The sequence below is a fragment of the Curcuma longa genome, unplaced genomic scaffold (assembly GCF_044706935.1).
Source record: "Curcuma longa cultivar G26 ecotype Majalengka, Jawa Barat unplaced genomic scaffold, ITB_CL_G26_1.1 utg2798_np1212_758248_RagTag, whole genome shotgun sequence".
Taxonomy (NCBI): Eukaryota; Viridiplantae; Streptophyta; class Magnoliopsida; order Zingiberales; family Zingiberaceae; genus Curcuma; species Curcuma longa.
The window spans coordinates 971,003-986,332 of record NW_027435600.1 but is presented as its reverse complement, the minus strand read 5'-3'; the positions used below and the strand labels follow the sequence as shown (position 1 = coordinate 986,332).

Genomic DNA, 15,330 nt, shown 5'->3' with positions numbered 1-15,330 from the left:
CTATCAGTTGCACTGTTCCACTCTGAGGTGACTTTCGCTTTCTAGATGGTGCATATAATGGTGCAAATCTAATGGTCGATAGTTTGAGGCTGTGCATCACAACATCTACTCTCATGGAATTAATACTACGGTGGTTTAGAAGCTGAGTATACCCCAACCAGTTGTAGTAGAGTGACCTCAACCCCATCAGTTCTCCCTTCTTAAATAAGATCTCTCGATTCAATTAATCATTAGGCTCCAAAATATTATCTTTCCCCGTTATCTAAATATTGAAGCCCGGGTCTGATCTCGACTTACTTCCTCAAAAAAAAGATGAAATTTACAAAGTCACAAAGTATAGAAACACGTAAGTAGTTACAATACTATAAAAGAAACTAGTACGTAATAGCAAACACACCAAATCAGTAACGTCCGCAATATCACAAGCAAAGCAGACAGAGAGAAAGAAGATCGCTAAGACAAAATCAAAAAGGAAGATCAGGTACTTCAGAGAAGATGCTTACAGTTTGATACATGTAGCTATCGAGCTCGTCCACGGAATCATCAAGTGGAAAAAGATTAGCCAGCGCAACGACCTGCGATCCGAACCAAATCCCTAAAATCTCGCAATCGAAGAACCAACTTGCTATAACCCAAAAGACAAAACGATTGACTAACCTCGTGCCCGTAATCCAAGCATCGCAACATCGCGAAGAATAATCCCTAGTTATTTCATTTTAATATGACAGAAATTGGATTCCATATTTAATCTTGTGTTTGTTTGCCAAAAACATGTCTCATTCACCTATACTGGTGATCTTAGCTATTATATGGTAGGATACATGGAAAATGTTTTGCAGAAAGCACTAGGTTGCAGCGATGAATCTACAAATGTTTTCTTTTGTTGCAACCTTTGTTCTGTTCCCACTGAGGCTAAGAAAATTGAGGGAACCATTTGTTATTTTTGAATAAAAGATTTTCTTGTGACTTAAATCTGCAAGGTTTTCATACTGTAACTAATCAAAGTTCATTCAAGAAATAAGGCTAAGAAAATTGATGTTCCTGATCGTCCTTCGGCAAATGCAGTATGTTCTTACCAGCGAAGTTGAAAATTAGTAGGATTCCCACTTGATATAAAGCCTGAAGTTAAAGCGTTGCAAATAATAGAGAAGGAAACATTATGAAGAAGAAAGAAAAGGAAGGCTTGAGTGTGCTAAAGGTGAAGAAGACATACTTGTACAATTAAATTTCTCCACATGATATTAGTAACTAGAGGTTCTCTGCAAACAATAAAACCAAAGAGAAATACAAATTAGGAAAGATTAAACTCCGAAACAATAAAAAAGGATACCGGTAAATTACAAAAATTGTTTGACTTGGAGTTTAAATCATTGGAAAAAGGAAGAATCTGACCTTCGACCAACAGGAGATCTCTTCATTAGTTCATTGGTAGGTGGTTCTGTTGCCAGTGCAAGTGCACCAAGAGTGTCCATGATTAGGTTGACCCAGAGAAGCGAATACATTTACCACAAGCGATTAAAGTTTAAGATATTCACAATACATTCTGTCAAAATATTCTTTTTATGAGTTGGACGCGATCAAAGAAAAAATAGAGAAAATCTGGTTTTGCAAAGAAAATATAATGAAATTTTGCTGAACCTGAACAGCATTGAGCGGCACATCTCCGGATGAAACAGCAGCGACCACATTTATTACGAGTGCTGCGACGTTGACTGTAAGTTGAAATTGAATGAATTTTTGAATGTTGGCATACACAGAACGGCCCCATCGGACAACCTGAAAGGGACGCATTCATATGAACTTTGATATAGTGAAAAGTACGAGAGAATTTTGAAGTTGCAAAAACTTCAAGCGAACCTTTACAACGGATGCAACATTGTTGTCTAATATAATGATATCTGAGCTTTCTTTTGCAACTTCTGTCCCCTGAATGCCCATTGATAGACCTATATCTGCCTAAGAAATGAAATGGAGAACATGATATAAATCAGTGACTACTATTATTATAATTAACGCATGAGATTCTTGAATGAATATCATACCTCATGTAATGCTGGAGCATCATTAGTTCTGTCTCTAATAACAAATGGCTGCGGCTGCGCTCCCCATCCTCCCCCGCCGACGAAACCACTACCACATCCTCCGCTAAGCCGCGTCCTCTGCCAACGCCGCTGCCCAGGCCGCCTCAGCCGATGCCGCCACTGCCTCCTCCGATGTTCACACTATACTAGCGGTTTCAGCAGCACCTGAAGGCACACCACCACCTGCGGCTCCCCGGGGATCCCATACTTACTTCATTTACCCAGACAAAGATTGATTCTGATCGGCCTTCTTTTCCTTTTGCCTAATTTCAATTTCTTTTCCTTTTCTTCTGCAACTCTTCTACAATTTCAATTTCTTTCAAACGTTTGTGATGGCAACACTTTAGAAATTGGATTTCTTTCAATTTCTTTGTTAGATCTGAGTATTATGAATTTTTTCTTGACAATTTTTGTGCAATTTCTCAATTAATAACCATATCTTCGAAGAATAATCCCTGGTTATTACATTTTAATATGACAGAAATTGGATTCCCTAAACCCTAAACACAAGATTAAATACGAAATCCAATTTCTATCATATTAAAATGAAATAACCAGGGATTATTCTTCGAAGATATGGTTATTAATTGAGAAATTACACAAAAATCATCAAGAAAAAATTCATAATACTCAGATCTAATAAAAAAATTGAAAGAAATCCAATTTCTAAAATGTTGTCATCACAAACATTTGAAAGAAATTGAAATTGAAGAAGAGTTGTAGAAGAAAAGGAAAAGAAATTGAAATTAGATAAAAGGAAAAAAGGTCTGCTGGAATCAATCTTCGTCTGGGTAAATAAAGAAAGTATGGGATCCCCGGGGAACTGCAGGTGGTAGTGTGCCTTCAGGTGCCGCTGAAGCCGCTAATATAGCGTGAACAGCAGAAGAGGCCGCAGCGGCAACGGCTGAGGCGGCCTGGGCAGCGACATTAGTAGAGAACGCGGCTTGGCAGAGGATGCGGCAGTGGTTTCGTCGGCGGGGGAAGACGGGGAGCGCAGCCGCAGCCACTGCCGCCTCGGAGGCAGCGGCGGCAGCCGCGGCCGCGGCCTGGGCAGCGATAGACGCGAGCGACAGAGTTGCCGACAGCTGTTCCGGTTCCGTCGGCGAGCCATGGAAGATGGGGTGGGGAGAGAACGGATGGGATGGGGAGAGATTTAAATAGGGCGCGGAGTGGCGACGACCCGCCGGCCGAGGATGCGAGGTCAGCCATTCTCGACCCGAACCACGACGACGCAGCGCGCACGTGCCAAAGCCGGTCGGCGATGATCATGCTCCTCCCCTGCCACCACCTCTGCCTGTGCAAAGTCTGTGACGCCGCGGCCGACGTGTGCTCGGTTTGCGAGAGCTACTAAACCGGCAACGTTCACGTCTTCCTAGCCTGAGAAGTGAGACCGCTGTTAATATTTTTTTCCAAAATAAAAAATCGATATAAGACTTGTAATTAGTTTTAGGAAAAAAGAAAAAAAGTTTTATTTTTAAAAAAAAACTTTCATTATGTTCAGTGCCAAATATCTAATGTCTCTCGAACTAATATATTCGAACAAATTTTCAGTGAGTCCATGTCTATTGAAAATAATAAAGCAACCAAATAAATGGACAGCTTCATAGAATACAATACACCCACTTCATTTTTTCTAAACCAGAAAAGTTTTATGTAAGATAAATCAATAAAGAGATATCGATCTAAACTTCTCAAACTTTTCAATCTCTTCCTAAATATTTCCAGTAACTCATCTATCTATAAGATAATTGACAATTTTGCAACACTTACCATCAAAATGGCCATGGCTATCATTAAACATAATGCAATAATCTCATTGTTTGGGGATTTAGGCATAGCAACAATATATTTTCTCATTTTAACTTGCCATCTTTCATGCTCCTTGAGTTTGTGTGCCTGCCATTACAAACAAAGTTACATAATTAGTCAAAAGAAGGGCGAGGAGGGAGAAATGCAACGAGGAGACAGATAAATAGCAATAGTTTTCCACTGATAGAGTGCTCTTGAGATAAAATTGACAAATAATTAACAGAACTACAACAAGGTAATAAAAAGATAATAGATAAAAAAGAACCAAAAGAGCTTCTCATATGTACAATCAATTAATAAAAGAAAGATAATAGACAAAATATAAAGGAATTCAGATGTTAAATGTACCTCGTCACAACTGGTGCATGTGCCTTTGAAGTGAGATGGCTTCTTCATGCAAGTCTGTGAACCATTCATGACACACTGCTTACCAGCAATCTTGATATGAACACTTTCTGCCTGGATGACCACAATGTGTGCAGTGTGGGGATTTAACAATCATAGAAAACATAGTTGGACTAGTTGCAATTCCATTTTCTATATCTGGATCTCCCTTCCCTATCATGGATACCCTATAAAAGATGTCGAAATTAGCTTTTAGAAAAATAGCTTGGAACAACATCACCATCCACACAGCTAAATAAAAGCCAAACATCAATCTAGCACCTTCCGATCCAAAATCTCATCATCAAAATACAACTGCAAACATTAAAACACCGAGGAAAAGGAACAGAAGCAACAAGGACATGAATGAAACAATTATGTTGAGATGAAAAAAATAAATCTGGTCCTTACGTTAGAATTAGAACTTAAGCACTTTATAATGCATTTTGCTCCAAAAAGGAACACGTCGCTGTCGACAGTAATGCTAGCATCCACATGACCTTCACGATTTAGTTGTGCAGAAAGAGCTTCAGCTTCACAATGAGCTTCTAAAACAGGCATCCGAAGTAATTCGAGGAGCTCCTGTGAATTAAAAGAATTGTGAATATGCGATTACAATTATTTTATAAGAATTTAAACAAAAAATTCAAAGCAACCTAGTATTAATCAAGGAACCTTGTTCAAGCTGTAAGATCCAACACTTGTCCTGTCTACAAATAGGTAAAAGTCAATGGAAAACAACAATATACTATAGATAAGACTCTCACTCACTAGGAGGCCTCAAAGTGTTTCTCCAAAAAATGAACCAGATAAATGTAAAATAATATTTAATTTTTTTGAATTCTAATGATTTGAAACCAAAAACATATCAATGCTTAAAATCAAATCTAGAAGTTTGAAGCAATTTGACCATCAATGCATGCCTAAGATTTATTTATTTATTTATTTATTTATTGTGTGAGCGTGCAACAAATAAGTCTCTTGTATTGACCTAAGTCTCTATTAGGTTGCAAAGAGATTAAAAGGAAAGGGCAACTAATGAACAAAGCACAAAATATTTTTCATAAAGAATTGAAAGAGAGGTTTTCTTACTCTCAGAGAAGGTTTCATATTTCAAACCATTTTCCAAGATCATGCCTCGAACAGAGAGATATAGATTTCCCCCGGCTGTAACATGAATGTTAACACAAACAACTTAAACATCAGAGATGGCAAAAAGAGCTTGAATCCAAAAGCTAGCGGTTTCATGCTCACCGTGCATCTGCACATATTTGGTTCCTCTGCCTCACGGGAGTTTCCTCCCCTCACCTTCTATGGGTTTCGGCTCCGAGTGATCCGAAACTGACATCCGGAAGAAACGCTCGGTCCTGGACTGCGACTTCAATGGAGACGGCTCCCCGTCCACCAAGAATATCAGTATAAGCCCCAATCTAAGAAAAATAGCATAGCCATAACCACGCAACCGATTAAGCCAATGGAGCACAAACCCTAACCGTTCGTTCTCCTCCATTTGGAAGAAAAAGGGGAGGACTGGGTCGAGAAACTCGAACCTTGGAGAAGAGGGCGACGGTGCGGAAGAAGGTGTTGCGCGGGTGAGGGTTCCGAGCGTTAAGGTTTCGTCTTCGAATGACGGCGTCGTGCTGGACGATCCAATAGGAGAGATCGACGGCGACGCGCTTGTTGAGGAGGAAGTCGACGCCCTCATTGCGCGCATAGGGCTTCAGAAGGTGCCGCCTACGCTCATCTCCGGCGGTAGACTCGACGGCGACGACGAGAATCGAGCGGAAATGAGAGAATAGATACCGCGCGACGGGGAAGGGCCAAGGGTTTTGAATTTTAGGAATCCGTGCTCACGCGCGACTATATATTTCAATCGACGCCGATTTATAACGGCCGTTACGATAATATACATGGCAGCGAATTCAAATTCTCTTTCTATTTTTGAAAACCAAAAAAATATTTTTATAAAAAAGTATTATCTTAAATAACGGCATTTTAATAATAAAATAAAATATGTTAAAATTATTTTCAATTCAGAAATATTTTTAAAATGCACAGCTAAATTTTATTTTTTATAATTTCCATTATATCCATTATTATTCAAAAAAAAAAAAATCAAGAGAGATTTCTTAATTAAATCCTAAACACTAAATCCTAACCCCAAACAAACCCCAAACTCTAAATCCTAAATCCTAAACCCCTAACCCTAAACCCCAAACTCTGACCCCTAAAACCCTAAACCCCAAACTCTAAATCCTAAAACCCTAACCCCTCAACCCCAAACCCTAAACCCTAAACTCCAAACTCTAAACCCTAAAACCTAAACCTTAAAATCCTAAAACCCTCAACCATAATAGTACTCTAAAACTTTCAAAAATCACATTCAAGTTCTTTTTCTTCTTGTTTTTGTATTGTATCCTTGTTGCTTACCACCTTATCTATGAAATTTATTCCCCTCGGGGGCTAGGTGTGATGGTAAACAGAAGAATGAGTTTCTCAAGCAACAAGGGTTCGATTCCCACACAGTACAAATAAATGTCTGCCGCATTCGGATCACTTGTGGTGCTAGACCATCCCCGTAGCCCAATTGCGTTTCTTGTACCTCCGACAAATAAATAATAGAAATACTTGAACACCTGGGCTTTTTCTTTTTATCTATGAAATTTATCATTTAAGTTTAATCACATCAATTTTTATAATCATGGCACATGATCAAATATAAATATCAATTTTATTATTAAAACTGTGTTTAAACCTAATGGTTACTAACAACATATAGGATGAAGAAACGCACTACATCTAAGAACTCACAGTAACTCGAAACTAGCGGTAAACTATTGGCTAGTGCCCTTGACAATAAGTAGGCTTTCTACTGACTCAAAAGAAGACTAGTTTTAGCAGCTTTTGACAAGAATTTTAGCAACTCTGACGAGAAGTATATATTATTTCTTTTTCTGCTTAGCTTTTCGTTAATTACCAACTGATCTTAGGTAAATATGCATCCGCATGATATTGCTATGGACGCCTTGGACCAATCGAATGGTTATCACTTTGGTCAAAACCATGTGTTCCTTAGCGTTCACTTATTCGTACTCAATTTGTTTTGGTATCAGTACCTTTTAATTAGTTGTTGGAGACTCCAAACCCGCATACTTTGCTAATCCAGTTTCATCCCTTTCGATTAGGCGTCACTAAAAGCAGCCGTATAAGCGATAAAGGTAGATAAAATTTTACGAAAATATGAAAGATAAATTTTAAATAAGTCTACAAAACTAGAGTCGACGATAGCGTCCGTTTTTAATTCCCTGACCATTTCCCAGCATTCCTCGACAGACGTGGTGCAGTTAGCTCATCGCCTCCTCTCCGATGCAGCGTTTGACACGACACCGTCTTCTTTATTCTATCCTTTTCCTTATTCCATCCTCCACGTTTCTCGTGTGCATGTCAGACTTTGCTTGATTCTAGAGTTATGTATCAAAGCTGCACCTATCGCCTGCCACAACAACGTAGCAGAACTGACGCGGGCGCTGCAGCGACTGCAGTGCCACGCAACAAAACACCTAGAAAAGTAACTGTCAGATTTAAACACGCCTAATGCTATCGCTCACGCCTCGCCTCGGAGTTGTAGGCATTGCCATGCCCCATAGAGAGAGACTCGATGAGGCGGGCAGCAGGAGCTTTCCTTCACTTTCTTGTGAACACTGAACAGGACACGATGGAGATGAGAGAAGGAGTTGATTGACCGTGGTGGGTATGGGACATGACCGGAGCTAGGTGCCATTGGACAGGCTGTTGGTTGGATTTCCGAGGTATCCGTGGGCGAGGTTTTGCTCACGCACGGCACAACAAGGGACTAATGCTAGGGATCGAGTGATGTGTAATGTGCCTGCCACTTCTTGCTCGGCCCCTGCCACCCAATAGAATTTGAATGCAGTCATCGTGCTGCGAAAGTCACAAACGGTAGAGACTTGCATTTCCCAATATACCAAAATCAGAGGAGGGAATTCCATAATATTATTTTCAACTTTTGCACGTTAGAATGCATAATTTTTATCTTTGGGACATAATTGAGTTGCTTACGACAGAATAGACTTACTAAAGTTGACAAGGATCGACTCTCGACGAAGTTGAGATAATACCCTCCTCCGTCGTGGTAAAGCAACTTCTCAATTTATCTCCTTACATATAATCGTGGAACTGACTTGTGAAGCCGCTGAATAGCATATTCCATTTTTTATTAAAGTTTCACATAACGTGTGAAGCTTTTCATTTTTAATCTGTCGTAAATTTTGGATTAATTTGATATTATATACAAATATAGTATAATATATAGATTAGAAAATATCCACTAGAAAAATACAATTTAATAAAATATTTATTAATTTTTCCTTAATGATTTCCTATTCCTTAATTTCTATTGCAATGCTCGACAATGTTTTACTTTGCCGTGTTCTATACCAAATTGTGCTTATTGCCACCATCAAATACGAAAAGATGTGTATTGCATTTCCTCATGCATTTGTTTGTATATTTGTAAACCTTGTTTATAACAATTTTGTATTTTACAATTATTCTAAACATCTACTTAATATTTTATCTAATTCCACAAGGCAATAAATTAAGCCACATGACAATAAATTCATCATTTAATTAAAATTTATTTTAAGGCAATTTTCCTAAAAGACTCCTATTAGTTTTGCCTAAAAAAATCTTCATCCTCACCTTTTATATACTGCAATTAATTTTAAATCAGAATTTAATTAACTATCAAAGTAGTGGAATGAATAACGATATATATATCTTTATGATTGTCTAGAACCTTTGATATTATATGTACAAACTATATAACATATTTTAGCATTTAACTAATTGTTTTAATAAAAATTTTATTGACTGTCAAAGTAAGAGTAATTATATGTAAATTTGTAATAGGGATATAAATAATCATAATAAATATTAAGAAAACTAAACACATTCATTGTCCGTGATGGAGTAAAATAATATGTTTCGATTCACATTGGTAAATAATTTATTGTAAAGAAGAGAAATACCAATAATTTCATTTTTTTAAGGTGTTATTGAATAAATCTTAATTTAATTTGTACTTATCATTATTGTCTTAAAGTTTTTTCCCTCTTTAGAGACATCTAGAAACTTCTCTAATTTCTCAGTGGCCGGCCTAGAATCTCTTTCCCAGTGTCAATCTTCACTGAGGCCAACAAGTTGAGATGAGTCAATTGTTAGGTTTTTGCTATCAATTGCATCTAATATAACTTCTAGATTTGTTGGGCTAATAACTCTTACTAAACTTATTTAATATAAATTTTAAATTTCACAACCTTGAAGTTTACATATCTAGTCAACTCGCTTCTATTAATGGAGGACCACCTTTGGCCTGACATGAACATGTCAAAAAAAAAGTATGATGTTGACTAAGGCCAACAAATCATACAACCCAGGCACCTATACATGGTCACAACTATGAAAGGCAGGTTGACTTAATATTTGTATGAAGAATTTTTAAGGTATTGGTCTCATCAATTAAGTCTTTACATGTATCTCTCATACCTTCATAATTCATAACGATATAGGCATTATAAACACTTTGTAAGCCTAACATATTTAAGGAGAATTTTCATTAACCAACTCTTGCACAATGAATTCAGTATAGGTATAATCGCTAACAAACTACATCTAATTATTTCGAATCGATGACCTTGTCCCTGTTTGGTCTAATCTTTATCAACCAACTTATAAGCATGATTTGATTGCCTAACCTAGCCCATTAGGTAGTAGAGTTTAATTGTTGGTGAACCCAACCCTTGATTAAGGTTGATTAGGTTCGAAATGAGATTCAATACTTGATCAATATATTTGATGGTTTGAGCAAAATATCAAGTAGGTTAAGGTTAACTGGATACTTGATATAGAAAAACTCAAATGGATCATGGTTGATTAAACACTTGAGAGTTGGAAGTCCAACATGGAGTTAAAAAGGGAGAAGTTCAAATAGGTCATGACTAATTGAGCACTTGACAATTAGAAGTTCAATATGGAGTTAACAAGGGAAAACTATAATGTTGTGTTGCAAGGGTGCAAACATAGTCCCACATCTAAAACACATGAAAAAAGATCATGGATTTAAAAGGATGAAAGATATATCTATTGGTATGAGGCATTTTAAGAAGAGCACAAGAACAAAGCCATGATGACTTAGGCTCAAAGTGGACAATATCATATTATTGTAAAGATATTTTAATTCTATTGGTTCTTACAATTGGTATCAGAGCGAGACCGCTCTTCATCGGACTAACCACCGGAAGAGCCATGATCCAGAGCTAACCATGTGGGTTGAACCTTAAATTAAAACAAAGGAAGTGGATGCTCCCGTGTCTGAATCAAGAGGACCAGACACCAGGTGGGAAGTCCTAGTAGGTCGGATGGATCGAGGGGCAAAAAGTCCTAGTTACGGCTAGGTGGGAAGTCCTAGTAGGTCGGATGGACCGAGGGATAAAAAGTCCTAGTTACGGCTAAGTGGGAAGTCTTAGTAAGTCGGGTAGATCGATGAGCAAAAAGTCCTAGTTGCGGCTAGGTGGGAAGTCCTAGTAGGTCGGGTGGACCGAGGAGCAAAAAGTTTTAGTTGTGGCTAGGTGAGAAGTCCTAGTAGGTCGGATGGGCCGAGGGGCAAAAAATCCTAATTGCAGCTAGGTGACAAGTTCTAGTAGGTCGGGTGGACCGAGGGGTAAAAAGTCCTAGTTGTAGCTAGGTGAGAAGTTCTAATAGGTTGGGTGGACCGAGGGGCAAAAAGTCTTGGTAGATCAAGGATTCAGACATCAAACAGAGACTTTTTGTTTGAGGGGAGCCTGTGGTCCTTTGTTTGAGGGGGGATTGTTGGGTTGCAAGGGTGCAAACATAGTCCCACATCTAAAACACATGGAAAAAAATCATGGGTTTAAAAGGATGAAAGATATCTCTATTGGTATGAGGCCTTTTGGGGAGAGCCCAAAAATAAAGCATGAGGGCTTAGGCCCAAAGTGGACAATATCATACTATTATGGAGATATTTTGATTCTATTGGTTCTTACATATAAGTGGGTCATGGTTGATTGAACATAAACAGTTAAGGTCCAATGGTGTTGACAGTTGAAGTTCTAATAGGTCCTGAGAGACTAAAATGTTAGGAATGTATTAAAAGTTCTAACATGTTAAAGGTGACTGATATTAGTAGTTCATGAAAGACTGATTGTTAGCGTGATGAAAAATCCTGATAGATTATGAAGGACTTGATATTGGGTAGTAGATGGAAAATCCTAATAACTCATAGAGGATTGAATGTTAGACAGTTGATTGGAAGTCCAAATAGGTTAAGGTAATTGAATGTCTATCATTTTTAAAGTCTAAGCAAGTTATGGAGGACTGAATCCTGAGCAAGGATAAAGTCCTACTAGGTAAGTAGGTTATGTAGGATTGGATCTTGGATAAGGGATAAAGTCTTACTAGACCAAGGATAACTAGATGCTAAGTAAGGTTGGAAGTTCAAAATGAGAGGATTCAAGATAGTGGAAGTCTTGGTAGGTTAGGCTGGCCTACGATTGGACAATGAGTGAAATTCCAAAGATAAGGAATCTCTAGGCAAGGAAAGCCCTAGTAGATTGAGATTAACTTAATATTATACAATGATAAAATCCTAGTAAATTAAAATCAATCTATATTAGACATATGATAAAGCTTCAGACTTAGTACGTGGAAATTTAAGTCTTAGAGAGATTAAAATAAGAGTATTAGTAAATCAATTGATTAAGCTAATTGTGAACAGTATTAATCAATTAGATGATAGTAAACAGTCAACTAAGTGAATAGTATTTTCAACATAAATATTAGTTTAGAGAGCACGACATCAAACTTAATTATATTTTAATATATGATCAGTTTAAAGTTAAATTATCGAATCACATCAAAATCTTCTGCAAAAGATGGATCCGTCACCTTAGCGGCCCCACGACCATCTGTGAGGAGGTAAATCGAGAAAGTGCACAATTGATTACGACGCAGGAGGGTATTGCATGGCTTCACCAGGATTCGAACCCTTGCCCTCTTCTGCAAGTTTGCTGCGTCGTAACCAACTCACCTATACAATCACATCAAAATCTTAATTCATTACTCGACTTTGATCGAGTCGATCAAGACTTTGATCAGGTCAATAAATAGATCTATCAAAATCTTGATCCGTTTAATCAAAACATAAATGGATGAATCAAAATGATAAGCTTTTTAATCTAAATTTTGATTGGATCGATTATTCAATCAAAATATTAATCATAAAAATAATTTAATTAATTTAAATTTAATTACTAATTTAATTAATTAAGATAACTTAGGATTAATTAATTCAAATTTGACTAATCATAATTTAAATTTAGTTAATTATAATCTAAAATTAATCAAGAATAATCAAAATTATTCAAAATTAGAAAAATAATTTTTAAAATCTAAAAATTTGAAAAATTGAAAATCAAATTTTAAAATAAAGAAAATAAGTTTTCAAATTTTAAATCAGAAGTTGAATTTTAAAATATAAGAAAATAAGTTTTCAAATTTTAAAAAATTAGATTTGAATATTAAAACTCATAAAAATCAATTTTTAAAAAGCATAAATTTGAAAATTCAATCTTTGAATTTTAACAATAAAAAAAGTTTTCAAATTTGAAATTTCAAAAAAATTCAAAATTAAGAAGTTTGAAAAATAAAATTACAAAATTACAAAATATTATTAATAATCTATCTAAAACTCAAAATCTTCTAAGTTAAATAAAAAAATATAACTCATAAATTATTTTATAATCATGTACCTTTTAATTATGAAACTAATTAATAATCATATTAAAAAAATAATAAATTTAATAATAATTAAATTGTGTCAAAGTGAATTGACACATTCGAAAGTTAACACAAAATGTATTTAATTGTGACTTTGTTAGGATCTTATAAGCTAAATGGGGATTGAATAGTTCTAATTAATCACTTTGTCGTTGAGATTAACATAACTGAAAAGTGAAACAAGCAAAACACATGCACAATGTTAACGCAGGTGATTTTATGTAGTTCATTGCCTCCCCTGAGACGACTATGTCTAAGGCTAATCTAACATTCTATCACCTCTATTGATTTTCTTTTTCTTGGACAAGATTCGCAGACAGAGAAACCTTCTACAGTAGTATTACAACACAATGCAAAAAGGAAATGAAGCAAAAAGAAGTTACAATAATTTCTTCATAGATGTTAGCTTCTTTTCTTCAAATGCTTTTACTAATGAAGGAGGTTGAGCTCAAGAACTTCTTAGCAAGGAATTAGCCGGAAAACATTGGCTTGCGATGCGTGTCTTCAAACAGTTCTCTCATTGCTTTTATATTAAAGCTTAACTCAAACTGAACTAAAAGTTTTATTTCAGACATCAGTGGGTTGATATGGTCTTCGACAATTGTTCATGTCATTAAACAACTTATGAATCTTTTAAAATCTATCTAATTATGTCAATAATTTGAACATCAATTGATTGATTTGTTTGAGCAATCAATTGATAATAATCCATCGAATCTTGTAATCAGATTGACCTTCTTCTTCTGTAAAAAGGTGGAATCCGCCACCTTAGCGGCCCCACACGATCGGCCCCACGACCATTTATAAAGAGGTAAATCGAGAAACTACAGTTGGTCACGACGCAGGAGGGTATTGCCTGACTTCACTAGCTGTTCTATTTCTGATTGACATCAGTCGATTGATGTCAACTATCAATCAATTGATGCCATCAGTAGAATCGAACAACTGAATCGATAAATTTTTATTTGATTTTTGTTTGACATAAGTTGATTGATATTAATCATGAATTAATTAATGCTATTAGTCAAATTGAACAACTAAATCGATAAGTTTCTATTCAATTCTGATCAACATCAGTCGTCGATTGATGTCAACCATCAATCGATTGATACTATCAGTTAAATTGCACAACTAAATCGATAAGTTTTTGATCGATATCAGTTGATTGATATCGATCATCAATCAACTGATATCATCAATTGAATAGTCAAATTCTTGCCCCCAGGGCATAGGTGAGTTGGTTACGACACAACAGACTTGTAGAAGAGGGCAAGGGTTCGAATCCTGGCGAAGTCAGGCAATACCCTCTTGCGTCGTGACCAACTGCACTTTCTCGATTTACCTCCTCACAGATGGTCGTGGGGCCGACCGTGTGGGGCCGCTAAGGTGGCGGATCCACCTTTTTGCAGAAGAAAAGAATAGTCAAATTCAATTTATTTGTGTTCGATTCTCAATTGATATAAACATCAATTGTTCAGCTCCAAATCAAAACCAGAAGCCTTTTTTTTTTTTATCACTAGATTGTGAAAATAAAGAGATTAATAAACAAAGATAAGACGAGAGAACGAAGAATAAAGAAATTGAGAGAACAATATTTTTTTAAGGAAGGGTGTGATTCAAAGGCTACTAATAAAAATAATAAGAAGGTGAATTATAATTTAAAAGTGTTAGAGATTAATTTTTTCTAGATTAGGTATTTATATTTTACAACTTGATTAATTTTGAAAGTGAACTATTTGACCCCACGAAAATTTATCATCGACTATCAGAATAAATCAAAGAAGCATGTGACTCTAAATGTAGTGTCCTAACTTGCGAGTAGTTTCAACATCGCAAACATCCAAAAATATATTGCATTGGTCTCGAATCTCTACTGCTTGGGTGACCGTCCAATCTTTTTGCTAACACGTTGAGCCCCTAGGGGCATGTTAGGGATCGTTTGAACCTCATCGTGGTTGTGGCTAGTACAACTTAAGCTCAAGCCATATCAAATATGACCCATGGGTTGAGGACTTGAGGCTGCCCAAAAGGATTTAATTTTTAGACTAAGCTCGACATATTCATTCTATTATAGCTTATTTTCTGACGAGTTATACTAGACACTCTGGACTAAACTGTGTCTCGAGTGGATAATTTGGCACCACTACTAAAAAAAAAGAACAAAAGGGTTACCTATTAG

The 15,330-nt window shown here is 36.4% G+C and overlaps 1 protein-coding gene and 1 pseudogene across 1 annotated transcript; both read right to left on the bottom strand.

The window, feature by feature from the left end:
* Positions 1-1,023: 1,023 nt before the first annotated feature.
* On the bottom strand, positions 1,024-2,298 carry LOC141820151 (calcium-transporting ATPase 5, plasma membrane-type-like). Its single transcript, XM_074707422.1, has 7 exons — positions 2,294-2,298; positions 2,043-2,205; positions 1,858-1,956; positions 1,640-1,776; positions 1,393-1,494; positions 1,214-1,259; positions 1,024-1,119 (listed from the first exon to the last, which is right to left on the bottom strand). The coding sequence occupies exons 1-7, from the start codon at positions 2,296-2,298 to the stop codon at positions 1,024-1,026; spliced, it is 648 nt and encodes a 215-aa protein (XP_074563523.1).
* Positions 2,299-2,857: 559 nt separating this feature from the next.
* On the bottom strand, positions 2,858-5,979 carry LOC141820150 (flap endonuclease GEN-like 1; annotated as a pseudogene).
* Positions 5,980-15,330: the final 9,351 nt, after the last annotated feature.